The 27,692-nt window shown below is 56.4% G+C and overlaps 2 protein-coding genes and 1 long non-coding RNA gene across 14 annotated transcripts; 2 read left to right on the forward strand and 1 right to left on the reverse strand.

Annotated features, from left to right (window-relative positions):
- Positions 1–1,973: 1,973 nt before the first annotated feature.
- LOC106630932 (uncharacterized) lies at positions 1,974–7,223 on the reverse strand. Of its 2 annotated transcripts, XR_003558699.2 has the most exons (4): positions 6,866–7,223; positions 6,188–6,294; positions 3,423–5,186; positions 1,974–3,327 (listed from the first exon to the last, which is right to left on the reverse strand). It is a non-coding gene; the product is annotated as an uncharacterized LOC106630932 (long non-coding RNA). The 2 variants fall into 2 exon arrangements; XR_003558698.2 differs by having other exon boundaries at positions 3,423–6,294.
- A 197-nt stretch (positions 7,224–7,420) lies between these two features.
- FAAH2 (fatty acid amide hydrolase 2) lies at positions 7,421–15,242 on the forward strand. The gene is made up of 11 exons (XM_055727220.1): positions 7,421–7,630; positions 7,773–7,855; positions 8,200–8,333; positions 8,648–8,857; positions 9,292–9,411; positions 9,931–10,066; positions 10,893–11,010; positions 11,751–11,870; positions 12,832–12,943; positions 13,314–13,508; positions 14,165–15,242. Exons 1-11 carry the CDS (start codon positions 7,454–7,456, stop codon positions 14,338–14,340), a joined length of 1,581 nt encoding a protein of 526 aa, XP_055583195.1. The 5' UTR covers positions 7,421–7,453; the 3' UTR covers positions 14,341–15,242.
- A 139-nt stretch (positions 15,243–15,381) lies between these two features.
- On the forward strand, positions 15,382–24,046 carry LOC106630930 (interleukin-22 receptor subunit alpha-2-like). 11 transcript variants are annotated; one of them, XM_055727222.1, is made up of 9 exons: positions 15,382–18,078; positions 18,544–18,664; positions 19,460–19,635; positions 19,749–19,854; positions 20,547–20,599; positions 21,195–21,348; positions 21,651–21,775; positions 22,526–22,548; positions 22,808–24,046. In XM_055727222.1, the coding sequence occupies exons 1-9, from the start codon at positions 18,024–18,026 to the stop codon at positions 23,567–23,569; spliced, it is 1,575 nt and encodes a 524-aa protein (XP_055583197.1). In that variant the 5' UTR covers positions 15,382–18,023; the 3' UTR covers positions 23,570–24,046. The 11 variants fall into 11 exon arrangements, with proteins under 11 accessions (XP_055583197.1, XP_027656316.1, XP_055583196.1 ...); XM_027800515.2 differs by lacking the exons at positions 19,749–19,854; positions 22,526–22,548 and having other exon boundaries at positions 15,382–16,285; positions 17,907–18,078; positions 20,547–20,725; positions 22,805–24,045; XM_055727221.1 differs by lacking the exons at positions 19,749–19,854; positions 22,526–22,548 and having other exon boundaries at positions 15,382–16,236; positions 17,907–18,078; positions 20,547–20,725; positions 22,805–24,045.
- The last annotated feature ends 3,646 nt before the right edge of the window (positions 24,047–27,692 follow it).

Below are 27,692 nucleotides of genomic sequence, written 5' to 3' on the forward strand. Positions count from 1 at the left end.
TAGTGAATGAGTAGTTCATTACCAGGACAGAAGAGCAGCCCTGTGGCGAGATGGAGGTGGCTGGGTTGCCTTGGGGATGGTGGCACCCCAGCCCAGTCCTGTCAGGTGGTATCATGCCCCAGGTGACCCAACCACCCTTTGCCTTGACTTGTGCCTAGGACAGCCCTTGCATGGCAGGGTTTATAGGGCCAGACAGGGGCAGCAGGGACACCAGCAAGTAAGTCTTTGCCTTGCTGGGGACAGTCCCGCAGCAGGGTCAGACACGCTTGCTGGAGACAGTGGAAAATTCCTCTCACCGTGCGGGCACTCCCTGCAGCCCAAGCACATCAGCTGTGGTCTCACAGGACTTGGCATGTCCCAGAGTGTTTATCAACACCATTTCGCAAGGGCCATGGCACACAGCTTGGCACGGGCACACAAGGCACTTGGGCAACTGGCTCAGCTGAAAGCCAGCGCTCTTGGGAAACAATCCTGCAGCCTGCCCTGGGCAGTGAGTCACAGCTGGGAGTCCAGTGCAGGGCCACCGTCACCACTGGGCCTGTCTCAGTCTTGCAGACCCCTTCTCCCTGCTCCTTACAGGACTGGTCTCTTGCTAGGTGCCCATCACCCAACTACCAGCCAAAAGATTTAGAGTTTGGCACCGATCCCACCAGTTTCTTTCAGCCTCCTTGCCTGCCCATCCCTAGCTGTGGTATTAGGTTGTTAAACTCTGCACAACTGGGATGCTCCATCTCACGCAGCTCTTCCAGCACACCCTAGCATGTACACAAACACGGGATAGTGCCAGTCTCCAAGGCCCTGTTCAACTCTTGGGTCCACAGAGCAAGTCCCAGTTCCAGTATCCATCCCCAAGTCACATCTGCATCCAGAGCTCCCTGTAAACCTCCAGACACCTCTCCTTGGCTTTGGTTACACCTGGTGGGGTTGCAAATGACCTCAGTATGCGGGTCCCTCCTTGTCCAAGGTGTGGTGCTCCTTCCCCATAGAGGAAATGGCTGGGGAGTGGAGTTTCCCCACTCCCTCAGGGGTTTGGAGGTATCAGCAGGAGCAACAGCATGAATATGACACATCTGGCTGAGCACTGTGGTGCAGGCATAGGCCAGGCAGCTGCATGCTGCTTGAGAGATGACACAACAAGAGATCCCATCTGTCCCCAGTTAACTTCAGATGTCCAGAACGGCACAAACAGTGCCCTCGGGCAGGGAAGGAAGCAGGCACATCCCAGATGATGCTGGCTGGACAGGACAGGGGGCATGGAGCTGCAGTCAGGCCAGCCCTGAAAACCAGGGTTAGCCCTGCCATTGCCCTGGCTAGTGCTGGAGATGGCCCACCCTACCCCATAGTGCATGTGCATGGTCACGATCAGCAGCTGGTCACCAGGAGGGTTAAGAAGGCACAGCATCAGGAACAGTGTTCTGCTCTGCTGGAGATACCCTGGAGCCCAGGAAATTTCTTAGCTGTACCTCAAATCTCGAGATGCACCCCAAAGCCCTGCTCAAGTGAGAAAGGGGCAGTGGGTTAATGGGGTGGGTGTCAAACACCACCACACCACCCCCCCAGGGTAAAGCAGCACAGTGTGCCTCCCACCCCAGACCCTCAAAGGGGCCAGCAGCTCCCCTTAGTACCGAGGGGTTGCAGGGCAGCAGCCTATCCCAGCAGCCAAAGCCCATCATGGGGTTGCGGGCACAGGGATCAAGGTTGGGGGTTCCTGGAGCAGGGACCTTTCCCCACCCACCCCCCAGCATCTGGGGTTTATGCCCCAGTGCAGCTGAAGCTGCAGCAAAGAGCAGCCTTCGTGCAAGCCAGCCAAGATGTTCGTCGGAGCAGAGGCATGCATAAACATTTTGTTTAATCAAGGACTCTGGGCGAACACAGTGTACTCTGGCTCTGTGCAGCGGAACAGCTGCGGCCCGGCGGGGCAGGGGCCGGGGATGCTGAACGGTGGTGGCAGAGCGACCTCCCGTGGCACCGGCCCGGCCCGGGGCGCTCAGCAGCACCGCGGAGGTGGCAGCGGGCAAGGGGAGCCAGAAAGCGCTTGTCTTCCCAGACCCACAGCGGTGCGCTGGAGCGAAGCTGTCCTCCCCGCCGCCAGCGGGTCCAGCTGCATCCCAGAGGACAGTCACACCGGCAGCCGCGCCGTGCAAGGCTTGGTTTGGCCCATCCCTTCTACAGTTGTGCTGCAATGGTGGTCGAGCTGGGGGAGCTTTGGCTGCAAAACTCATGGCTGCTCTGCCTGTGGGTCTGCAGGTGGTGGCCCCAGAGCAGTGTTTTACCCAGACCTGTGCAGCACCAGATCAGCTCCTGGGGAGCATCCCTGCAAAGACAGCTCCTGCAACAGGCAGGGGGATGCCAGTCACTACCACCTTGTCCCACAGCAACAGCCTGCCCCACAACCAGACAGACTTGCACCCATCCAGATTGTGAGGAGGAGGCACCAGCTGTGCCTGGCAGCCGAGACCCCACTGCTCTGGCCTGGTGGGTCATCACAGGGTTTTCCTGCAGCAACTACATCATCTACATGTGTCTGGGGGACTTGCCGTCACCCATCAGAGTGACAAGCTGGATAACTTGGCAGCCTGGTAGCTAGCAAGAGCTTGCTGCAGGAAAAGACAAAGATTTGGAGAGCCAAGGAGGGGGTGCCTCTTTCTCAGAGCTGTTAGCAGCAGTTAAATAAACAATGCAGTAAATAAATCAAGTACCGCCTTGTCTCAGTTGTGGCTTGCTCCAGTTTTTATTTCCTGGAAGAAAAGCAGCCCAGCAGTGGCTGCCATGCCCAGCTGCTACTCAGTTCCTTCTGGGAGCAGCTCTTGATCAAGACACATATGCAGCCCCCAGCTTCTGTGGCAGCCCTTGGAGGTATATGAAGCTGAAGCCCAGCCCCTGCTTCTTCAGACAAGGTCTCAGGGGGGGAAAAAGCCACTCTTTGTATCTTTAACCAGAACTGGAAATGGTGTCCCTGTGCCCACAGCTCCAGCAGCTCCAAAGCCCAGTGCCAATCAAGGCTAGGGTTCCCTCCCAGCGCTGACAGCGCCGCTCACCAGGGGCTGCACCATCCCCACCAGGTTCAGTGACAGCCAGGCCCTCCAAATGTGCTTCCAACATCGCCACAGAGCGCAGGGTGTTGATGGCAAAACTTTTTCCACCTCTTGGGGACTGCAGGGCAAGCATGGGCACCCACTCATACCCACACCTTTAGCAAAGGAGAACAGCTTCCCAAACAGTCTCAGGGAGCAAATGGACCATGAGATGTCCCCAGGGGCTGCTCCATGCTCCAGATCCAGGGGGGCTTTCTCCAAACACCTCCGGCAACTCCATCCCCATGACAGGCTGCAATGCAGGTAGAGAAAACAACTTGGCTTCCCTCTGCGCTTACTCAGCTCGATGTCAAAAGTACAGATGAAACATATTTGCTTTCAAAGCACCTGAATAAATGTAACAAAATTTCCTCCATGCTCCCCAGAGAGTTGCCTCTTTCCTCTGTCCCCTGTCTCCTGCCCTCACTGCTGGCCCTGGCCCAGGGGAGCTCCAGGCAACATTTCTGCCTGCAGGGCTTCTGAAACAGGCTCTTGGAGTTGTCTTCCTCAAACGTGGCCACAGCTCCAGGACAGATATTTCACTGCTCTGAAGGTGCATGGTGTGCCTGTCCTGCATCTCAGGAGGGCGTTACAAATCCAACCTGGAAAGCAGGAAGAGTCTCCTGGCCCCATCCCAACCCTCGCCTGCTCCCTCAGGAGACTCCTTCCCCACCCTGGGCAAAGTAAGGTCTCGCTCCCGGGCAGCAGGGCTCTGAGATTCCCAAAAGGAGCAGTGTGTCTTCATCCCCTTCCCAAGGCACGTCAGGGTCATTTGAAGAAAGCAGGTTGCTCCCATCACACGGAGCAACAAATGCCTCATGTGTGCCTGCCAGGGTCTGCCACTTCACTTCAGACATTGTTTTGCAAGAAGGAAAATCCAGCGGCTTCCCTGGAGCCCTCTCTCCCACCCTACGCAGCCCTGGACATCCCAGCTAGGGGAAGATGTACAGCCTCAGAGGGAGCAGCTTGACAGATCCTGCTTTCACTGGAGGCTGCAGAAACTGGTGAAGTGCCCCAGGGGCCTCCGAGTGCCCCTCTGTGCATTCAAGAAGCCTCCGAGGGCTGTTCTGTGCATGCAAGGTGCCCCAAGTGCCCCTCTGTGCATCCAAGGAGCCTCCGAGGGCCATTCTGTGCAGCCCAGGGGCCTCCGAGCACCTTTCTGTGTGCACCTAGGACCTGCAGCTGCCTTCCTGTGCAATGCTAGGGCCTGTGACTGCTGCTGGAGAGCAAGGCAAGGCAGCATCAGAGACCATTCTTTCCACAGCCTGGGTGTCACAACACGGGTGCTCAACAGCCACACCACATCAGCCGGCCTCCTGGAAAAGCTGGCAAGACGACAGCTGATTGAGACGCAGAGCACAGCATCCCTCAGTGGTGGATCTGGTTAAGAGCAGGCTCGCAGGAACCATATTTTAACTTTATTCTGGGATTATCTGGGAATTAAGCATCTGAGTTGCTGGGTTTAAATTTGAACCTTTAAATGTCCCTCCCTTCTTCCCCCACCCCAGCACTGCCCTACACAGAACACAGTTACCTTTTGAAGCTTTATTTTAAGGATAAGTTTTAAATTACTCGTTTTGTAAAGGAAAGAATTGTGCTGTCAGGCACTTTTTTGTCTTTTAATTTCCCAAAAGGTATTTTTTTCTGAGGAAAAGATCCAAAACAGCTTTGGTGAGCTCAGTGAAGGCAGCCAGAACATGGTGTTGTTGATCAGCATATGCCTCTTTGCTTCCCACCAGCTTTGAGCCGCCGAGCCCATTTCATGGTTTCCTGGCCAATTAGTGGTTACAACATACATACATACAGCGAGCAGAACTGCTCCAACTTCCCGTACGGTCTTGCTAATCTCTTGTGGTTTTTTAAGCTTTTGGTAATAATGAAACGACTGGGGATAATGACACAAATAAACTCCAGGAGCGCAAGACCCTGAATCATGTTTTCCTTCTTACCAGCTGCTGTACCTTAGGATAAAGCAGTGGGACAGATTTGGACGTGTGAGCTTCGTTGTGTATTTCCAACGTCCTTGCTCTTGGCTGCTTGCTTTTTAATCAGATTTGAATTAACCGGCTTCTTAGTGTGTGTATGGGGTGGTGTTTTCTTGTTTGGTTGGTTCTGGTAATTGAAAAGCAGTCTTAATCATTTTGACCTCAGGCTTCCAGATCTCGGTGATTTATTTCTAGAGCACCTTCTATTCCATTTTTTCCATTTTTCATGGAAAGAAAGCTCCACTGGGCTACCATAAACTATGGTAACTGTTCTTTTGGCTCGACTCCCAGAAAGCTCACCAGCTTGACCTAATGAGAAACAGCACGATCTGCTATCTGGGGCAGTGCTGGTATACAGTGTGATTAGCAGGGATTCGAGGAGGTCATGCCAAGTATGTGGCAGCTGATCTGGTATGAATTTCAAAGCTCTGTTCTTGAAAGTTGAAAGACAAAGATTAAGGGAGATACTTTCCACAGAAAACAAGACACCAGAACTGGGCTGCTTCAGGAAGATCTCTGCTAAAGCTCCTGAGCAGCAAAGGAAGCAGACACGCAGGACAGAAGTGATTTTGCTTGTACCCCTCTCTGCCTACGTTTTGGCAGGGCTTGAGGGAGAAAAAATGGCAAACTCACCAAGAGACTGAGGAAAAAATGACAAAAGCAGTGCTGCAATTACATTTAGGAGAAACATTCTCTCCCTGGTTCCTTTCAGAGGACCCATTTTACCATTCTAGCTCTGGAAGAAATCAGTGGGACAGCTGACCTACCCAGGACGAGCGTCCTTGGAGGAAGCCTGGTCATTCCTAGTTCCAGATCTCGGAAACTGAAGATGCAGCTGCTGATGCTGCCAGAAGATTTCATAAGCCAGGTTTTAACAAGTCCCGACTTACAGCTTCTCCTAAGGAGGTGACTTTAGGATTCTGTTAAGCCACGATTGCACAGGGATGCAGGTGTGAGGAAAGGTTAGGGCACAGGCACAAACCTTTCCAACCTGTACCTATTGTAATCTGAGGGTGTGCAAGTGCATAGATATCGTGGGGCAAAAGGCAAAGGCTACATAAGGATCCTGATAAGGCCACAGGTGTTCCAGCAATGTCAGGGAAATGGAAAAAGCAGCTTTTAACCCACCTTTGCGCTGTCAGCCACACACAGGCTGGCCTTCCTGAGGAAGCAACGAGCGCAGTGCTGCACGCAACCTGTCCCCAGGTTGACTGGTGTGCATGGCCAGGGCAGACCTGCCAAGGAAAAGGGTGATTAAAATCAGCGGGGGACAAAAGTTTCCCTTGTGCTTATGGGATTACAGGACTCCCCCAGCTTGTACAGCTGCAGGTGCCTTCCTGAGCCCCTCAGAGCTATCTGGGACTGGACCCACCAGCGGATGGAGCAGCTTTCTGTGCTTTCCTAGGGCAAAGGAAACAAATGCCAAGCAGGGAAAGCAGCTTTCCCTTTCCTTCTCTCCTCCATTTGCATTAGACCTGGGGGGGGGGGGAAGTCTTTTTGATGAGTTTGTAAAAAACAGAGCTATTATCAAGATGACTTTCCTTTTGTGTTCAGCTTTGTTTTTTATGGGACAGAGGTCAGCCCGATATCCTCCTAGGGTGTGTGCGCCGCAGATCATTTTTGTAAAGACTAACTTGTTGACTTCGCAGTCATAAAAGATTTTCACAAACAACGTCTCCCGTTATCTCCCTTGCTTTTCACTGATAATCTAATTGCCAACTATGTGGAAGGAAAGAGAGATAAGGCCAGCTCAGATGCTGCTAAATACTTGCTTTAAAACACATGATTTTTCTTCCCCGGTATTACCGATTCTTGTAAATTTTGTCTTGAGGGTTGTCCAGTGCTCTCCCAGGTCCTGTGACCAAGCGACTGACAAAACTCGGTGCTTGTTTGAAAATAAGCATGGTAGTGGCTGTCTTCTTTAAGGGGAAAAGCTTGAGAACGAAGCTCGGTGTTTAAAATGCAAAGGAACAACGTAATCAGATGGCACCTTGCAAGCTGGGCAGCCTCCAGGCCTCGCAGGCTGGCAGAGGGGCGTGCCTGGGGCCGCCCCTGGGGCCAGGCTCCGGGTGCCCCCCAGGCCCTGCCGCGCCTCGCCCACGGCAGCGCGGCGGCGGCCTCCCCGCGGCGGCGGATGGCGCCGGCCCCGCCTCACCGGGCTGCCGCGCCCCCCGGCCGCTGTGCGCGCCCCGCGCCCGCCGCCCGCCGCCCCCGAGCGGGGAGAGGCGAGTCCCCGCGGGCCGCGTCAGCCCGGCGGGACGGCCTGCGGCGGGCGGAGTCGGAGTCGGCCCCGCCCCCGCACGGCGCAGCCGCACGGCCCGGCGGCGGGGCCCGTTGCCGCGGCAACGCGGGCGGCGCCGGCGTCACTTCCGCCGCGGCGGCGCTGGGGCGGCCATGGCGCTGTCGCGCGCGGAGCGGTGCCTGGCGCTGCTGCTGCGGCTGCTCTCGCGCGCCTGCCTGGCGCTGCTGGGGCTCGTGGCGGCCGCGCCCCCGCGCGCCGTCCCGCCGCCCCGCCGCCCGCTCCTGCTGCTGCCGGCCCGGCAGCTGGCGGCGCGGCTCCGCGCCCGGCAGGTGCGAGCGGCACCGGGAAGCGGCACCGGGAAGCGGCGGGGGGTGCCGGGGCCGCCCCGCGACCCGCCCCCCCCCCCCCCCCCCCCCCCGACCCTCCGGAGCGCGCACCTCACCGCGGTCCCCGCTCTGCCTGCCGTTGTAGGTGACGTGCGTCGAGGTGGTTGAGGCGTACGTGGAGAGGATCAGGGAGGTCAATCCCCTCATCAACGCCGTCGTTAAGGACAGGTGAGGCGGGGAGGCGCAGGGACGGTCGCTCGCCACCGCTGCCTCTCCCCGGGCCCCACTGCCTTCCCCGGGCCCCGCTGCCCGCCCCGGGCCGGGCTGCTGCGGGTCCGGTGCAGCCCGGGCGCGCCCCACGGCGCGGCTGGCAGCGCTTTGCCCGGGCGCAGAAGCAAAGACCTGGGGCCGTTGCAAAGGCGCCGGTCTGTGCTAAAGCCCGGGGACTCTGACCTTCACGTTACCTGCTCCGGTGCACGTAGCATCTGCCCGGCCTGCGGAGCCGGCTGCCCGCTGCCAGTCCCGCCGGGCTGGAGAGAAGCGCCAGAGCCCCCCCCGCTGCTCCCTTTCAGGTTTGAGGAGGCCCTGCAGGAGGCGCGGCAGGTAGACAAGCTGCTCTCGGAGGGCCCCGGCGACGACTACCTGGAGGAGAAGTTCCCCTTCCTAGGGGTTCCCATCACCGTCAAGGAGGCCTTTTCTCTGCACGGTGGGTTTGCCCTCGCTTCTCTCCAGCTGCACAGGTCGTGACTTGCTGCCTCTTGGCCGCATGCTCCCAGGGAGGTGGGTGGCTGTGGCGGGGCGCTTAGGGGGAAGCAGCTTCCCTTTCCATGGCCTGCACCCCGTCCTGCCTGGGCTCCTGTGTCCGTGTTCTCCTTAAGCACCCAAATGCTGCAGGGGCTGCACCGCTGCAGAGGAGCAGCCCTTGTTGCAGACGTGCTTATTGCAGCCTGCTTCCTCCACGGTCATCTCGGGGGAGCTGGCCCTGACACTTGCTTCCGTCTTTCGATCTTGGCACCACAGGGATGCCCAACACATCTGGCTTGGTCAGCCGCCGCAATGTGATTGCCACCTCGGATGCCATGGTGGTGTCCCGGCTGAAGCAGGCTGGTGCCATCCCGCTGGGCGTAACCAACTGCAGCGAGCTGTGCATGTGGTACGAGTCCAGCAACAGGGTCTACGGCCGGACCAACAACCCCTATGACCTGCAGAGGATCGTGGGTGGCAGCTCAGGTGAGCTCCAGCACCTCAGCATAGTCCTGCACAAGCAGCAGGTTAAAATGCAGCAAGGAAGGAGAGCCCCCAGGTCATCTGCATGCTGCTTTAACTTGTTGGTGGGCTCTTGGAGAGCCAGCAGGCCTCTTTCCTGGGCAGTGCAGTAGGCCATTTGGAGGCCCGATGACTTCGCACCTCCTGGATGTTATACCCAGCATCGCTTCAGCTCGCTCTGTTTTATTCTACACACAAACAGCAGTGCTGGTGTGGCACTTCAGCAGGAAAATCCCTTTGGCCCGCATTCCCCAGCTGTCCCCCAGATGCTGCTAAACCCAAGGCAGCTCCCACCCCATCTGCATGCAAAGTGAAGTGGCCGCTGTGGGATGCTCTGCTTTGCTGGATGATTTGTACTAGGAGCCTGTGGGATTTTTGCTGTATTTTCTCCCATGCAGGTGGGGAGGGCGGTGTCCTGGCAGCTGCATGCTCAGTCATAGGTGTGGGCTCTGACATCGGTGGCAGCATCCGGATGCCTGCTTTCTTCAACGGAGTCTTCGGCCATAAACCCACAACAGGTAAAGCAGGTGTGGGGATCTCCTCTCCTCCTCAGCAGAAATGTCGGGAGGTGGGGATGTGGGGTGTGGAAGGAACCTGTTTGGGGCACTCCTGTGCTCCTCTCTAGTGGGATTGCTGCAAGGGCACAGGCAACTACTTGCACGGGACAAGCCCACTGCCTGAGCACAGCCTGGCTTTGGCAGTGGGAAGCCATTTGGTGGCAGAAGGCCAAGAACATGGGAGGTGTTTTACCCCTGGTATTGCATCCTCAGCGTGGGATGTTTTCCCAAGGTCAGGATCTGCTGCTGGGGTGTTTCCCTGGCAGTTGGTGTCCTGGCTGGGTGCTTTATCTCCTTTCCTCACCCTACGCACCTTACCGTCAGCTTGCAAGCACTGCTGATGCATGTGATCCCGGGGCGACGGCTTCCCTCTGCACCTGGAGGCCACCCTCCTGCACAGCTTGCCCCAGCTGGAGGATGCTCCTGAGTGCTTGCAGATGCTCACGGGGCTGTACCCAGTGTCTCCCTCTGTGCTTGCAGGCGTCGTGCCCAATGATGGTCAGTTCCCAAACGCTCAAGGGGTGCGGACCAGCTTCCTGTGCACAGGGCCCATGTGCCGCTATGCGGAGGACCTGGAGCCTATGCTGAGGGTCATGGCTGGTCCTGGAGTCAACAAGTAAGTTGTTCCCACTGCTTTGAGCCTCTGAGTTCGCCTCGGGTACTTTCTGGTCAGCACAGCATATTGGTCCCTATTTAGCATACAAGACAGGTCTGCACCACCCAGGTTGCTTGTTCCTCCAGCCCTGGCTTCAGCAGGACCCTTGCAGCCAGGGCTGTCCTTCCCACCACCCATGTGCTCTGGGGAACAGGCAGCCATGGTCAGCCGGGTCTTCCTCGGAGGAAGACTTCTTTTGCGTGCTGCTCCAGCCAGTGCCATCAGCAAGGTCCTTCCCTCCTGGGGCTGGCCTTTCTTTTGAGTTTCACGTGTACTTTTTCTTGTTGCCAAATAATTACTTTTACACCCCACACCATGGCCCCATTTGATCTCTTCATAGGTCTGCGCAACCAAGCGGCCCTTTATGCACAGGTACCAGTAAGGAGCAGAGTGGAGATGGGGCAGACTGGGCAGGTCCTGCTTCTTGCTGCAGCCTGCACACAGTTTCTTTCTCCGTTACTGCTTTTGTTTCTCCACAGCTCTTGTGGTGCAATCCCAACCTCAGTCATGGCCGCAATCTAATTACAAGGTCCATCCTGAGAGATGAGGATTGTCTAACCGCAACAGATGTGTGGAAGTAGCTGGGACTGATGGGGTGGGCAAGCAGCTGGGTGGGTTGTGGGCAGCAGGCATCTGGGACTCTCCTTCCCACCCTGATGAGTAGTGCAGGGTGTCCTGAGGACCGATCAGGTCTCCTGAGGGCGTGTTAACAAAGCATGTGAGCAGTTCTGGCAGCCAGGGGAGGAGCAAGGACAGATTGGTGAGCAAAGTGCTGTTCCTTTCCCAGGCTGAAGCTGGATGAAGAGGTATCACTAGAAAAAATAAAATTTCATTGCATGGATCATGATGGTGGGTCCATTTTTGTGTCGCCTGTGGACAAGGAGATTTTGCAGGCCCAAAAGAAGGTAAGAACGAATGAAGGCTGACCCTCACTGGGGTAAGCCTGGAGATAAAACCTGGGGAGACCAGTCCCTGGGGGCAAGGTGAGCTGCTCTGTGCATGGTTCCTGCAGGGGCTCTCGGGATGGAGGGCTGCAGGTTACACTGCTGTGGAGGCAGCCTTGAGTCCTGGTTATATGCTACCAGTGGAAAAAAGGCAGAAAGAACTCTTTCTTCTTCTGTGTTAAAGAAGAAGCAAGGGGGAAGTCTTGTGAGCAGTGGCAGATGCCAACAACACCTATGTTAGAGTGCACTGGGGTGTGCAAAGCTTTTGGTCCAATTTCCATTGTGATAGCCGTGTTTTGCTTTCGTAACATCTCTTGCCCATTTTATGGAGACCTTCAGGGGGCACATCACACAGCAAAGGGACAGGTGTGTGTTCACAATCTTCCTAGGGTTGCTGCCTGGCATTTAGTCATGCAAAGGACTTTTTCGGTTTTCATTTAAACCTTCTCTGATGCTCTCGGTGCTCTTCTGGAGCATCACTGGAGGTGGCATGGAGGGCTGTTCATGGAGCTCCAAGGTTGTTATCGGATGGAGGAGGTGTCACTGCTCAGGGCAGAGGGGAGCAGGCAGGAGCTGCAGGATCCCCTGCTTGGCAGTCAAAAGAAGCTGCTCCTGGGCTCTCTTCTGTCCCTAGTTTCCATGGACTGACTGCAGCACATCATGTCCTTGTGGAAGCAAACCCTTCCCACTCTTCCCCTTAGGTGGTGGAGCACCTTGAAAGTGAGCTGGGGGTCGAAGTTCAGCGCGTGGTGATCCATAAGATGAAGTATTCTTTCCAGATCTGGTCAGCCATGATGTCATCCAAGGACAGCGATGGGCAGGTATGTCAGACCAAGCTGGCAAAGGCACAAATTTGGCATCAGCAGAGGAGAATCAGCTGTTTGGAGCCAGCCGTGGAAAGCTGTAGGCTTCCTAGACCTGCCCAGGGGATTTCTCTGCTCCATTTGTCCCTCCAGTCCTTTCGTCTCTTTCCAAAGCTACACAGCCCTTTCTCCCTTGCTTTCCCATGAGGTGATGATGTGGCTCCCAGCAGAGGAGCAACATGGTTTAGGGAGGGAGAGGCCACTTTAGCACGTTGACCTTTTCTGTGCAATTTCATGAGTGAACCAAGCAGGTAGCATCCTGCCTCTCTCTGACCTCTGTGCTGCTGTAGGTTGGGATTAATGCCTGTTAGGGTGGCAGGACTGAGGTGGTGGATTAGCAGCTTTTCAGCAGCAGGCCTGCATGCGTGATTTTTTTTTTTATTATTTTTTTTTCTTTCCTTGAATTGTAGCCATTGCACCATGCTCTGTGCATGCATGGAAGTATTTTGTAGCAAAAATAAACTCTCAGGAGTGTTATGCCTTGTGCATTCCTGCCACACAGGCATCAGTGAAAGGGAAACCAACCCCACCTTGCTAAAGAGGCCCCTTCTGCCTCCTTTTTCCTGATCCCACACCATATAACAGCAATAAATGCCCCCAGGAGACATTACCTAGAGCATCATCCCTTGCATCTTGTCAGAGGAAAGGGACTTAAAGGTCCTGCTTTGTGGGGCTCTCCCTCTGCAGAGTGAGGTCCCCTTCTTGCTGTCTCTGGCAGGGAGACATGCTCCTGCTGCCGCTCTGGTTTAGCGCTAGAGCTGCATAACACTCGTGATGGGCATCACTTGTCTGAAAATGGGAACAGCTTGTGTCAGGATAATTGGACAGCTGGATATTTCTCCGTCTTTTATCAGCCTGTTCTTTCCCATGGTGCGCTAGCTGGTGGTGCTGATGGAGGAAGCGTGTGTGTGTGTTACAGGAGGCACAGCTATTCACGGACCTGCTGGGGGATCACGGCAAGCCGGTGTGGCCGCTGTGGGAGCTGATGAAGTGGCTTGTGGGGATGTCCTCCCACACTCTGCCAGCTATCGGTAAGGCTGGGAGGAGCCCCAGGGCGTGCGAGTTGTTAGATGAAAATGATTTCCTTCCAGTGCCTCGCAAAGGGACTCCGTGGTTTGCGCTGAGCAGCTTCAGACTGGTTTGTTTGTTTTTTTTTGTAGTGACGGTTGGTGTCACTACACCAGCCTGGTGTAGTGGTGTAGCTGGGGAGACACTGCCTGCAGAGCCATGCCACGTGCAGGGGGCAATTTGCTGTGGGAGCCGGTGTGCCAGCAGGGAGGGGGACTTGGGAGGCCCCACATGGAGCTGGGGGATGCTGCGTGTGGCTGTGCGATGCGCTTTCTACCTGCTTAACCCACAGTCCTCTCACTCTCTATTCCTCTTCATGCCCTTACCCCGCAGCCTTGGGGCTGACAGAGAAGGTGATGAAACTCAACCCTGGTGGGAATGCCAAGCTGGTGAGCATGGGGAAGAGCCTGCAGGAAGAGATGGAGGCCCTGTTGGGGCCGGATGGGGTGCTTCTTTACCCCTCCCACCCCACCGTAGCTCCTAGGCACCACTCCCCCATATGCATGCCCTTCAACTTCGCCTACACAGGTGAGCAGCTCTGAATCCTCCACTGGGGTGCAGGCAGGGGATGCAGGCATGCCCACACCCACTGCAGCAGTGCAGGCTGGGAGCCAGAGTGTTTTGCCCACGGTATTTCCATCACTGACAGTGGGCTTTGGAGTGCAGAGGGGTGTCTGGCTGCTTCAGAACATGAGGCCAGGATTATGGCCCTGCTTTAAAACTGTCCACGGTGAGGCAGGTCTGATTGAGATGTCTGATCTTGGGGAGGGGGGGTGTTCTGCCCCACCTCAGAAGAACGCGTTCACACTGTTACAGCTAGTGCTGTGGTTTAGCAGGCACCCAAGAGCTCCTGTGTGCTCCTTGATGCCAGCACTGTTGCAATACTGTCTGGCTTCGGAGTAGTGGAGGGATGGTGTCTGGGGCAGGAATGTCCCAAAGCAGATCCTGGCATGCCACAGCAGGTGCCACATGCATGTGTCATCACTCGTGGGTGCAGTTTGCACATGTGATGTAAGCGCTGAGAATCTCTGGACAGTGATGTGCCCTTGTTGTCATGTCTCTGCACTCTTTGCCACAACTGTGCCGCGCCATCAAGGACCAGCTTCCAGGAGCCTGGTGCCATGCCTGGCAGCAGCTGCCTACCCGGTTGCTGTGCTTGTCTGATGTAGCCTTCTCTCTTCCAGCTATCTTCAACGTCCTGGGCTTGCCGGTGACACAGTGCCCGCTGGGCCTGAGCAGTGAGGGCCTGCCACTGGGCATCCAGCTAGTAGCAGCTTCCTACAATGACCACCTAACTCTGGCAGTAGCCCGGTATCTGGAGAAGGCCTTCGGAGGATGGGTTTTACCTGGGAAAGTTTAGCCTGGGCCCCTTGCACTGCAGGGAGGCAGGGACGGAGATGGTGGTGCCCAGCGAGGCAGTGGCAGTCCTGTCATGGCACTACCCACTCCCTCCGCACCCCACTTTGCACCCTCCTGCGAGCAGCCAGCAGTGCCTCCGGCCCCTGGGCAAGCTGGGCTGTTCCTGCTGGAGTCATCTCCTCCCTGCAGCACCCTCTGCCAGGGGAGACACCTGCCCATCCCGTGGCCCTGCGAGACCCCAGTGCCGCAGACTGACAGCGTGCTGCCTGCATCCTGCCTGCAATGGGCACCTGTGATCTTCCCCTGGGTGTGGAGATGGCAGTCTCTAGCGCTTGCTGCTTTGAAGATGCTGAGTGAAGGCTGGGGAAAGAAGGTGCCAGACTGCTGGGGGACAACCACATAGCACTGCCCCTGGGGCCTGGGGACCCTGGGTGCCCTCTCCTTGGCCTTGCCCTGCACACAGGCTTGCTGGCCCTTGCAGCCTCCCTGAGCTGCCCCAGGGTTTCCCCCACTAACTCTAAAGGAGAGGGTGCTGGAGGCAGCTATATGCCAGCGTGACCAGCAATGCCTTGTAGGGTGGATGGTGCTGGGCTCTGCCCGGTGCACAGCTGGCAGGCAAGGGAGAAAGGGGCTTTTGCTCTTGTGCAGCTTTAGCAGCACTGGAAGAGCTCTTAAATGCTCTTCTCTATGTTGAGCTGGCTAAAGCATCTCCTGCCTGTGTCTTTCCTTTCTGTCCCAGGCGATCACCCAGCCTGACTGGTGTCCCCTGCCCTCTCAAGCTGCCCGGCCCCTCTGCCCCCAGAGTGGATGCAGGCAGAGGCTCGGGCAGCTGGCTGTTCCCAGGGCGGGCAGCAAGCACAGGATGTTCTCAGCATGGGTGGTATTAAAGAGTCTGTCCAGTTTGCTGCTGGCTGCGTCGTCGTTCCCGATGGCTGTTGCTCCGCAGGCTGTGGGGCTGCAGTCCCCCAGGTGCTGGCCCCATTCCCACCCGCACCGTGGGATGTGCCAAGGCTGCCAAGTGCTGCTGGCTGTGGGTGCAGCGCAGGGACAGCAGGGAAGGTTCTGGCACCTGCCCCAAAGGTGGCACTTAGCCACTGCTAGGCTCTTGCTTTAAAATGGCCGGACTCAGCAGTGTCTGCTTGGCTCCTGGCAGAGCTGAAGGGTGCTGGGGAGCTCCAGCGGTGCTGCGGTCAATGGCTTTGTTAGTTCGCACAGCATTATGCTCTTGGGAAGCGTCAGCCCTGCTGCTTTCTCCTCCCAGTGGGCTGCCAAAGGCTTGGGGCTCGTAGGGCGATGATGAACCATGTGCAGGTTCCTTGGTGTCTCTAGGGCAGAGCAGGCGTGGGGTCCCAGGGCTGTGCACCCAGCCTGCAGCACTGATGTGGGCAAGGATAAAACCTCCTGGTGTTGGCTTTGCGGGGACATCCTGGCTTATGTCCTGCCACGTGTCTCCCCTGGTCCCGGCCCATTCCCTGTGCTGCTGTCTTCTGTCCCCAAGCCACTGAGGGTCCCCGCAAGGGGGAACGGCGGCGCTGGGTGCAGCCCGGGTGCTGAGAGCAGGCAGAGGGCACTGCCGAGGGCTGCCTGGCTCGGGAGCCTGCAGCCAGGTGAGGCACCAGCAACAAGGAAGGAAGAAACAAGAAAAACCAACCCTGACTCAGGAAGAGGTATGATCCACCAAAGCCAGATCACGAGATCACGTGTTGTGGGGTGTCTGCCGCAGCCTGCCGTGTGTGGCACAGCGGACGGGGGCCCGTCGCCCAGCTGGAAGGAGCCTGGCAGCTGGACAGACCCTGACGATGCTTCAGGGACCACTGGGAGCCAAAGGGGATTGCTGAGCTGAAGGTGGTTGCGTTCAGCAGTGTGGCGAGCGCAGGTGGCCGCCGTGTTTGCTCTGGTGGGTTCCTGTGATGGCAGGGGTCAGATGAGCAACTGCATGGCCCAAGGTAGGGGGGACAGCTGGTGCTTCAGGGTGGTGATGGGGGATACCTGCGAAGAAGGGGATGTGCAGAGGAGAGGGGGTTTAATCTCTGCAGTCTCAGCTGGCAGGGCAGACACTAAACCGTATCTTTAGAGAAACCACAACGTGGGGAGGGGTGCTGGGTTTTTCCCTCTGGCCAAGGTGGGATGGGACCCAGTGTGCTGGGGTCAGCAGGGGCTGGCAGGGACCATCCTGTGGCCATGCTCGCTGCTGTGGAAGCAGTGGCCACCTGCCCAGTGCCTCCTGCAGCAGGAGCAGCCCTGTCTGCCCGTGCAGGCAGCCAGCTCCCGGGGTCTCCTCAGCTTACCTACTTTCTCCTCTGCACCTCTATGAGTCCCGGGAAAAGTTCTGAGCACCCCTTCCCCAGGGAGAAATGCTGGCTGTCTTCCCCAGGTGCCTGCTGCCAAGCTGGGAGGGCTCAGGCTGGCATCGGGGCAGGGGGAAGCCGTGAAGTCACTTACCACGTTCTGGCTCTGGCATTTCAGCGGTCTTGCTTCAAGGTTCAGAGCCATTGCTCACAGTTTGCAGCTGTCTATCCCCACTTGCTGGCTGCTCCTCCTTGTTTCCAGCTCTGAACACTTGCAAGGGACATAAAACACAGGAAGAGCATTTTATACACACCTGCCAAGGTGGTCACACTCATAATGTTGGTGTGAAGTCAGTATAAAACAGGAAAAGCAAGAGGCAATAGGTAGGAGCAAGTCAGCCCTACAGGTGTCTGGTCTGACCAGGGGGATGCTCCTGCCCACCTGCCTCTGGAGGTGATCCCAGGTGAGAGACGTGTCCCCACAACCTGGAGGTCAGTGTTGGTGGCCTCAAAGCCAAGCCCTTGCACATCTCTTTCCAGAGGGCAAGCAAGCTCCATAGCCAGCAAGATCAGGGCAAAAAAACTCCCCAGTAGCTGAGTGGTGGGGCAAGGCAAGGTATGGAGGTACTGGACAGGTTTCAGAGAGAGGGAGGAGGAAGCTGGGTGGTGCTGCCCCAGCATCCCCCCAGGGCTGCAGTGCGGGTGCTCCCTGGGACTGGCCTCTGCTGTGGTTCATGTGGACTGAGGTCTATACTCGGAGCACAGCACCCGAAATAGGTGCCTTGGGGTGTCCTGTTTCTCCCAGCTGGGTGCTGGCATGCATGGTACTCTCCCCGGGGCTGGAGGTGTCGCAGCAGTGGTATCACTGGCTGTGCCTGTGTGAGTCATGCCAGGAGCAGGGCTGAGTCACCGCTGGAGCAGTGTGAGCATCAGGCTGGGAGCTTTCTCAGACCCATGTCCCGGCAACACTGGCAGTGTGACTTCTTGCTGCCTTCAAGGAGGGACCAAATGCCACTGGGAACCAGCTAGAGGTGGGAGCAGCAGGAGGTCCTTGCAGCAAAGTGCCGTGGCAGAGCATGGCAGCTTCCCACTGTCCCCACGGGCTTCCTTGTCACTGCAGACTGGAGGGCACCTGCCCTGCTGCTGCTTCCCCCATCCCACACTGCAGTGGGCCCCTCCGTGCCACAGCTGGGCACGCTACCTCCATGTGCAAGGCATGCCTGCTGCAGGCGTCACTGGCCACAGCTTCAGGAAAAAAAAATATTTTCTCTAATCACAGGTTCCAGCTACCCATCGTGTTCGCAGGTGGTGGAACAGCTCCAGCACGCCTGTGCTTTCACCATGTCCCCCAGCGCGGCAGTGTAGAGCTGGGGGCAGATGGACGGGGCACGGCAGGATGAGCCCTGCCCTGAGCCTGCTGCTGTCCCTGGCCAGCTGCACCCTGCTCTGGGGTAAGTCTTGCTCTGGAGCTGCTGCTGGGGGCTGGCCCTGGCCGCAGTGTGAGGAGAAGCACAGGGACACCTCTCAGGCCCACAGAAAGTACCTGCAGGGAGGAGTGGACTGAGTGGTCTTCAAGGTGTGACGGGAGAGAAAACCCCAGGGTCACTAGCAATTTCAGCAGGGTGTCAGTGCCTTCACAGGCCTGCAGCTAGGATGCTGCAGGCTGTGTGAGAGATTGGCAGGATGCAGACGCTGAGCCCCGTGCTGGCAGGCAGCATTTGCCTGAGCCTGGCAGGGAGTCCGTGTCTGCCGGTGTGGGACCAAAGCTGGGTGTCGAAGAGTTGAGGGGAGGCCCCATGATGCCTGTGTGAAGCGGGGAGATTTGTGCAGCATGGCCAAGCAGTGACAGGCGAAGGAGCAGCCCTGTCGGAGCAGAGCGATGCTGCCTAATGCCTGTCTGCTTCCCCCCTCCCCAGGCATGCCGTTGCCTCCACGGGATGTGAGGCTGGAGGCACAAAACTTCCATGTCCACCTGCGGTGGGAGCCAGACCCTGGCTCACCCAGCAGTGCCACATACCAGGTGGAGTGGAGGAGACGGTAAGTGGGGCGAGGAGGAGGGGATGGAGGTGGATTGTCCCCCCGCACCCTGGCCAAGGGCTGTCAGGGGACTCCAGTAGCCAGAGGATTATTACCTGGCAGTAAATATTGTAGAGTTACAGAACAACAGAACTGGCATGGAGCTCTGGAGACCAGCTCATCCAACCTCTGCTCAGGCAGGGTCACTTCAGGACTGTGTCCTGTTGGGCTTTGACCACCTTCAAGGATGGAGCCTCCACAACCTGCCTGGGCAACCTGTTCCCTTTCATCACTCTCCCAGTAAAAAAACAAAAGGTGTTGCTTTTTGGGGCTGTGTTTTGGTTTGGGTTTTTTTCCCTTATGTGTAAAGGGGATTTCCTGTACTTGAACCTGTGCCCACTGCCTCTTGTCCTTTCATTGGGCACTGCTGAGAAGTCTCCATCTTCTTTACTCCATCATGTTGGTAAGACCCCCCACCCTAAGCCACCTTCTTTTGAGCCTAATCAGTCCCCACTCACTCAGTCTCCCTCATCTTTTGGCCCTTCAGTGGGCTCTCTCTGGTGTGGACGGTTTTTTTTCTTTGGTGGAGAGCACAGGTCAGGGCTCAGCACTCCAAGCACCGCCCCACCAGTGCCTGTGAGAGAGGACTTGCCTTGCTGGCAATGCTCTTCGTGATGCAGCCCAGGATGCTGTTAGCCAGTATTTGTGCTCTCCCATGCTTTCTGCTTGGGCAGCATGGCGATGGCTAGGCAGCCTTGCCTTTTTGGCTAGGAAGGCGCCAAAAAGGATAAATCCCTGCATTTTCTCTACGGGCAGAACCTCTCCCTGGACCAAGGCAGACACCTGCGGGGGGAACAGCACCGGCTCCTCCTGGGCATGTGAGCTGTATTTTGACAAGATCCACGATATCTACTGGGCAAGGGTGAGAGCGGTGGCTGGAGGCAAGCTGTCCAAGTGGGCCTCTTCCAGTGAGCTGCAGCTGTACAGAGACAGTAAGGACCAGGGAGCTCCTTCAGCTGGGCTCCTGCTCTTCTTGGGGGGCTGATGGGGAGAAGGGTCCTTGGAGAGGCCTGGTCAGATACGATGGGAAATCATGTGAATAAAGGTGGGAAAAGTGCCAAGAGCCCTGACCAGGAGGAAAGGGATGGGAACAGAGCTGCTGGAGAAGGGCTGGATGAAGAGCAAGGGGACAGAGGAGGAGACACAGTGAGGTGAGGACCACGAGTGGGAGACCCCAGGCCACCAAGGTGCTGTGAGAATTTAGGGGTCTGGAGAATACAGTGAGATGAGTTGGGAAAGAGGATACCCCTCCAGGCTTGCCTTTTAAAAGCATCCCCTGGGAAAGGGCATTTTTGTTCTGCAAGATAAGGCTGGTGTGGGCTGGTGAAGGCAGAAGTAATCCCTGCAGCACTGCCTTTGCCTGGCTGCCATGTCTGTGAGATGTGGGCACGTGCCTCTTCTCAGTCACAGGCCAGCTGTCCTGTCCAGTAAGCCTAGCTGTGTTTTGGAGGGAGGAAAAACTTCAGGACCTTCCCCTTCCCCACCTCATAAGGGGTTGTTGCAATGAACTGAATGTGTGAGTGGCTAAAATGAGATGTATGTCGGCTGTCTGGGTCCCCTCTTTCATTCCCTCTGCATCCAGCTGGCATGGAAATAGATGCACTTAGCTAAAAGAGCAATTGTTGTGCTCTGCAGGTGTCATAGACATGGTGGCTGCCATTTCTAGGGCGGTTTCATAGCACCAAGTGCCATCAGGCTAGACCTAAGAAAGTTTCTGTATGCTGGGAGCGGGATGTCCAACAGAAAACCACCATTTTAGAGAAACTAGAGGCCTGCCTTATGTTTTGAAGGGCTTAATTTTCCTAATTTTCCTCCTCTTTTTTTCTTTTTCCCCTCCCTACAGCAATTGTCGGCCCCCCCAAGCTGTCCTGGCTGCTCCAGGGTCACATCCTCACCGTAAATATCACCATGCCGCTCACTCCCTACAGAATCAAAACCAGTTCTTTCAAGCCGGTTGACCAAGTGCTGCTCAAGCTGTGGTACTGGCTGAGCCTGTATGAAGGGGATGTGCTCATTCAGCAAGTAGGTGGCAGGGTGGGCAAGGCTCAGAGTGCATGGGACTTGCAAAAGCTTTCCTGGTGCAGCAGAGATGCCCGTGATTCAGTTACATTGGCGGGGCAGTGCCTGTGCCTGTGGAGGTACCCAGGTCCTGCCCACACCCAGCAGTGCAAGCAGGCATGGGACACTTTGCACTCCCAAGTAGGGGCTCGCAGCCTGAGGGCAGCAGGAGGTCCCTTTCATCTTCTAGAATGTGTGAATAAGAAAAACCTGTAACAACGTCTGTTCGGATGAAAGTATGCAGTAGCTGTTTAACGAGACACTCTGCGACCTGAGCACTTCCTGGGGTGAAGAAACAAGTGCTGGGGAGCAGGGAGGGAGTGTCTGTGCTCCACACCGTGGGGCAAGTGGGTGTCAAGGCTGTACTGGGGAGTGGAGCAGTGCACAGACCCCACCTCCAGCTGCCTTGGCTACACAGCCCCTCTGCTTCCAGGTGCCCTGCAAACGGAGCAGGGAGGAAGCACCGTGCACCTTCAGGTACCTGAAGCCCAGCACACAGTACTGCATCCGGACAGCAGCCGTGGGCATGGCCAGGGAGCAGAGCAGGGAGGCCGAGCAGTGCCTAGTGACTCCGGCAGACCCCGCAGGTAGGAGCTCTCTCGCTGCTGCAGTTGCATCTCATGTCCTGCTTGCAGCACAGACACATGTGTGGGTGTGGGTCACTCCCCCCCTAGCCATTCTGGTCAGGGTTGGTGGCTCAGTAACACCCTGTGGGGACCTTTCCTGGGGAGATGCTGTCTTGCCATCTGCCTTGGGCTTGCCCAGCATCACCTCCTTGAACATCCCAGCCTGCTGTGGCAGCTATGGGGAAGCACTGGCACAGAGCGGGCTGGGGGGGGATGCCAGCTGAGGTCCTTCCATCCCTGAGCCTGTTGTGACCTCCTGGCAGGCTTTCCCTGGGTCCTCCTTGCTGTGCTGAGTGGTGTCTTCCTGCTGCTGGGTGTGGCCGGGCTCTGGTTCATCCAACTGCACATCTTCCCCAGCCCCTCAGAGATGCACCTACCAAAAACACTTGTAAGTGAATGATCCTCCTCTAGCCTCTTCCCTGTTTGTGCTGTGGCCAAGCTGGGGTCCCCTGTGTTTGCAGGGGGCTCAACACCTCCTTCCCTCCACCTCTTGTGCCACCAAACCATCTTGGTGCCTCCCCTGCTGTCTGACCCACCATAACCCCAGGCCTTGCTGCATGGGAGACAATACTGGTGTGATACATGTCAGCCATGGGTCACACTGGAAGAAGCTGTTTTGGGTAGCACGTAGCCTGCGAGTAGAGCCCTCAGCGCTAGGAGCCTCCTGCTTTAGATGGTTAGCTTTTGCTTGGCTACATGTCCTTCTACAACAGCTGGAAGGGGAGAAAGAAGCTAAGAGAAGCAAACAGTGGGGCTGCTAGCCTGGGACAGACTGGCCTGAGTGAGAAGTAGCCCGTCACTGCTCTGGCCTTGGGATAAACGCAGCCTGAGGCTCAGGGAGGCTCCCAGGGCTGCAGCCCTGCTGAGCTGATCCAGAACGTGTTCTGGGTTGGCAGGACTGAGCCGTCTGGAAACAGTTGCCGGGATAGCCTTTCTCCCTGAGTCCCAGTTCCCCCTGTGTCCCAGTCTCCCAGTGCTGGGGGTGGCAGCAGTTGAGCACTTTGGGGACAAAACCAACTTGCTCAGTTGAAGAAGTGCCCTGCGCCAGGGTAGGGAGGAGGTGGTCTGTGGCTCCACTTGCTGGCCCAGCTCAATGCCAGCATCCTTTGCTTTCCTGTTCTTCCTGGCTTCTTTGCAGGGATTGCTTGCATCTCTGAGCAGGTGAGAGTTCTTCCATCAGCCTCTGACAGGTGGGGCATAGCTTGAAAAGCAGCAGTGTGATAGGATGTGACCATGCCCCAGCATCAAAACCCCCAATGCTGCAGTGAGCAGAGCCCTGCCTGCATTCCTCTGGGGTGTGAGACAGCAGACGGGCTGGCCGGCACTGTCCCCTTCCCCAGGGTGTATGGTTCATCACCCCCAGGCTGGTGGAGTTTTCAGCAAGCTGAGGCTGGCTGCTTCACCGCTGGTTTCTCAGCAGGCTCTCCCAAACAAAGAGCTGAATGTGCCCATCAGGGTGTCCACCCCCGAGCTTGAGGAGGACTCGCTCACCCTGCTCCTGCAGACCCTGCTCCCCTCCCATGTGCTGCCTGCAGCTCAGCATGCAGCACCCACAGTCCAGCTGCTCGTCGGAGAAAGCGTTTCCCAGGGCACAAGTGGCTACTGTGCCAACGGGTTTGGCCCAGACTGCCACGAGGGAAGGGACACGTCCTGCACCCACAGCCAGCCAGGGCATGCTGATGCCTCCCAGGTCGGGGAGGTGAGTATTGGGGGTGAGTTGGAGCAGCCAATGCCAGTGGGACTGACCAGAGACAGCTACACAGGTGACAGGGACTATGGGACATCCGAGACGTGGCTCTCCCCGCACAGCCAGTTTTCTTCAAAGTGCCAGTGCCCAGCCCTGGAAGCAGGCAGCTGCCTTCCTCTGCCCACACCAGGCCGGGGCTTCAGCCAGGAGGACCTGCGGGAGAGCCTTGGCATAGCAGGGCACTGGGTACCGCTCAGCTCTGTGAAGCTGCCAGCCAGCGAGGAGGAGGATGGAGGACAGCTTGTCTGTGCTCTCCAGCCCCTGCATGGCCATGGGACTGGTGACAGCACTGCGCAGCCAGGCAACTTGGAGCAGGCAGCGCTGGACGTCCCCCTCCCCCGCCCCTACGAGCTACCCCAGTTGCCCCCCGATGTTCTGCAGGCAGCTCCCTTCTCTGGCTATGAGCCACATCCCCCAGCTGATGGTGAGCCATAGCAGGCAGGCGGGGGCACGCTGGGAGCTCCAGCACCCGGATCACAGCACCAGGCAGCTGCCTGGAGTTGCCCTGGGCACTGTGGCTGCCTGTTCAGGCCTGCCTGTGCCCTGCTGGGGACAGGGCTGGGGTGAGCTCCCGCACGGGCAGGCACAGGCATGCACTGGGTGCAGCTGCCATTGATGGGAGAGATCTTCAGAGCTTTCCTCTGTGACTTAGGTGCTCTTGAACCAAAGCATAAGGAATACATACCAAAGTTGAAGGCCCAAAACTTTTATCTATTTATCCATCTATATATGTATGTATCTGTGTGTACCTTATATAGACTAATAGAAATTTATGTATATACATATATATATATAAACCTCTTTATGAAAGAGGAGATTTTTTTAAAAAAAATTTACTTTAATGGAAACACTGATTGTGCACTGGAGCTGTTTTTTAAATAACACTAATTTATTATGGAAAATTGGCTTCTGTGCTTATTCTTTCTGTGTTACAGAGCCAGCACTGCCCTGACCGAGCAGCATCTGGGAAATGCAGTAGGAAAACTTGGGGTTTCCCTGGGAGAAAAATGCACCTGCAGCTGGTCTGCATATTGCTGTCATGTGGGGAAAAGGCTGGTTCTTCAGCAACAGCTGGATTGTTTTATTATTCCTTCTACCAGCACTGGGGCAATTTCCTTCTGAGGAGCCCTGCCCTGGAGTCATCTCTCCGGGCTGTGTTTGTGAGGCTGCACTTGCAGCCATGAGGCGAGGGAAAGCCCTCTCCCCTGGCATCGGGCAGCATCTTGCTTTGCAGCAGGCTGGGACTGATGGATTCCACCTCTGAGAGACAAATCCAAGCTCCTGGATTCACAAGATTTAAGATGGATTTGGGAACAGGTAAGAAATTGGTGTCCAGCATCCAAGCGTCTGGTGCAGGGGACAGAGGGGACAGCGTTGCTAGCCTTAGGGAACCCTTTGGGGCCCTTGTGCGGAGCCACTTTCCAACGCCCCGTGAGTCATCGCTGAGAGCCCAGCTATGCAGCCCCTGGGAGTGGCTGTGCCTGCCTTTGCCAGGCTGCCAGCCTCCCTCTTTTCCTGCTGCCATGGCCAACTCAGCCGGAGACCTGCAGCAACACTGGCTGCGGCTTTCCGGCAGCTAAGCGGGGCCAGTGGGGTTGCCCTGTTGAGCACTCCCAGGCCAGGGCAAAGAGGTGTCCTGTCCCCAGCTGCAATGCTGCTGGGAGAGCTTTGTCCCTGCCCCAAAGCAGGCAGCTGTGCTTTGTGCATCTCGTTAGTAAAATCTCTCTTAGTGGTGACGTATTAGTGGTGACGTATCGTGTTTGCATCTGTCCTGTTTGGCTGGGACGGTAATTGCCAAGTGAACTCCCCGTCCTCATCTCATGCCAAGAGACTTGTTATATTTTCTCTCCTCTGCCCAACTAAGGAGGACAGTGACAGAGCAGCTGGGTGGGCACCCGACATCCAGCTGGGGTCAATCCACCACAGATGATGTGAGGATATGTGGTGTATTCAATAGATTGAGCTGAAATTTTTAAAGACAGAGGTGGTCCCAAAAGCTACTGAAAGGAACATGCATGTTATCTATATGCTATTTGCTGTCAAGAAAGTTCCTCTCAGGCTCAGCTGATACAAGGGTCTGATTTTCCTTAACTTGTTTCACTTTCTCTTTTTAATAACATGAAAAATTGGGAAACAGGTATCTCCCATAATTTTGGGTCGTGTGAAATGGCCTTTTTAATTTTCAGGTGTTTAGAAAGCAAACAAAAAGCCAAGCCAGGAGAATTCACCAATGCTAAAATCAGGCAGACTTCAGAGGAGTTGAGGCAAACACAGGAGCCAAAACACAGCTCTGAGCATCCCGCAGCAGTCCTGGACTGTCCTTGGTGATGGAGGCATTTGGCCATCAAGACAAGGAAGTTGGGGCTGTTGTTTAAGAGTGAACAGAGATGACATGCCAAGGGCTTGCTCTCTTCCCATCCTTCATTGTGGTGTCTGGTCACCACCCCCTTTGTGCTTCATAGTCTTTGGTGTGTCTCAAGGTCACAGTAAAAACCCTACACCCGCGGAGCCCTGTGTGACTGGCCACACGGCCAGCAGGACTGATGGGGCTGCCAGCCTCACCACCGCTCCTGAAGGTCATTGCATGGTGGTAGGGCATATGCAGGGAACTGTTCAACAGAAGTGTTGGTCAAAGCTGCCCCGGTTTTTGTGCCATTAGACTCTGGGAAAGAGACACAAAGCTTGAGGTCCTCCAGGCCAAGAAAAGACCATGCATTGTGCCAGCCCAGCCCGTGCTGCATCAGCCAAGACCGGGGCTGTTTGCTGGACCAGCACGGTGGGACTGAGCTGGCTCCCACAGCCACCCTGCTGAAGCAGGGCACAGCCAGCGCTGTTGTAACAGCCTGCCAAATCTCCAAAGTTCAGGAGAAAACCGGCTCTTTTCTTAGTATCTGGCAGGGTAACTGTGCTGGGATCCTCACAGGTGATTCAGGCAAGTTACTCACTGGCAGCGGAGACTCATCCTGACCCAGGGTGTGGTTGAAGCAGCTGAGATGTCCCTGTTCTGTATGAAACAGAAATGTTAGTGCAGGCTTGTGACATTTCAAGATGGCATTTTAGCAGCTGAAGTTTCCAAGTGGGTGTGTAAGAGGGGTTTTTTTGCTTCACTTCAGATATGCAAGCAGCGTGTGGGGCTCTGCAGAACCACAGCAAGAAGAATGATGCTTACTGCAGGAGTGAAGGTCCAGCATGTCCTGACGGGGACCTGCCACCACTGTGCACAGCTCAGGGTCTGGGTAAAGCGTATCTGGATTACACCCTGCTCTGGTCTGTCTGTCTGGGCGTTACACATTGAGCAGGATAGGGTTGTGCTGGATGATGGAGTTGGGTCCAGGGGCAGGTCCGCAGTCCCAGCTAAGCCCATGCAGCAGGGTGCCTGGCTGGGTCCCTCCATCACTGCTGCAGCACTCGGGCATGTGCATGCAGCTGGCTCCCACCCTGTGCTCGCAGGCATCCCATGCTCCCCCAGCAGCCTGGAGATGGGTGAGCCAGTGATGGGTTCTCAGCCATCCCACCCAGCCCCACAGTGCCCATCATCTTGGAGGTCAGCTGCTGTTTCTCATGCTGGCCTCAGGCCAATGGCCACAAAGCCGTGCCTGGAGGTATTTGGTGCAGAGGCTTGTGAAAGCTCTGACTCACTGTGATCGATAGGCTCATTCCTGGCTGCTCTCCATGCTGTCGTCGGTGGTTTCAGCTTCTGCCAGTACCAGATCAAAGCAATGAGAGGAATGCAGCTAAAAGCAGCTCTTTATTAGAAACAGCAGTTATAAGACTATGCAACAGGGTATTTCTTATTACTAATTCTCAAAGAGCTGAGCTGCCAGCCTATAAACATATTGGAGTGGAAAATTGCTATGCGTAGGCTAAATGGGACTTTTGGAGCTGCCACACAGGAAACATAGCACCTAATGAATATGAGGGAGAGGGCGGCTCCTGAAATGATGGGGGAAAATGAAGCTCTGATATTCTTCAGGCTGCTGGAATAAAGGAATATCCCTATTTGCCTTTGAAAGCCATGAGAGGCAGAGATACAGAGAGGAGCATCTTGGGCTGCAGCTCACCCCCTGGATCTGCCCTGGCCCTGTGCCCACCTTGCTCTGACTGTTACTGCAGCTTCCCTGTTATCCAGCCACCCCTGTGCAAGGTGCCTTTGCAATGGCTCTGTAGCTCCAGGTGGGTCCCTGGAGTGACACAGAGCAGCAGCTGCAGAGCTGTCCTGCTGGACCCTGTCCTTCAGCCCAGAAAGGCTTCGTGGTTTGACTGGTCTGAGCTGCAACGTGACCCAGGCCACTGGTGCCTGCTGCATCAGTCCCCACAGTGCTGGGCCAGTGGGTCAGGAAATGGGTGGTCTTAGCTGCTTGGCTTGGCTGAGAAACCCAGCAGGATGTAGGTGAAGACTGCAGAAGCCCCAGAAGCTGGAGACTAAGTGTAACGTGTTTGGAGCGTATGCACGGCAAGGGCTGCAGGGCTGGTAGACTACAGAGATGTTAACTTGTTGGTTCAGACCAGGGTGATTCCTCCCCAGGCGGGAGCTCTCCTGCAGCTCAGCCAGTCGGGA

The sequence above is a fragment of the Falco cherrug genome, chromosome 15 (assembly GCF_023634085.1).
Source record: "Falco cherrug isolate bFalChe1 chromosome 15, bFalChe1.pri, whole genome shotgun sequence".
Classification (NCBI taxonomy): domain Eukaryota; kingdom Metazoa; phylum Chordata; class Aves; order Falconiformes; family Falconidae; genus Falco; species Falco cherrug.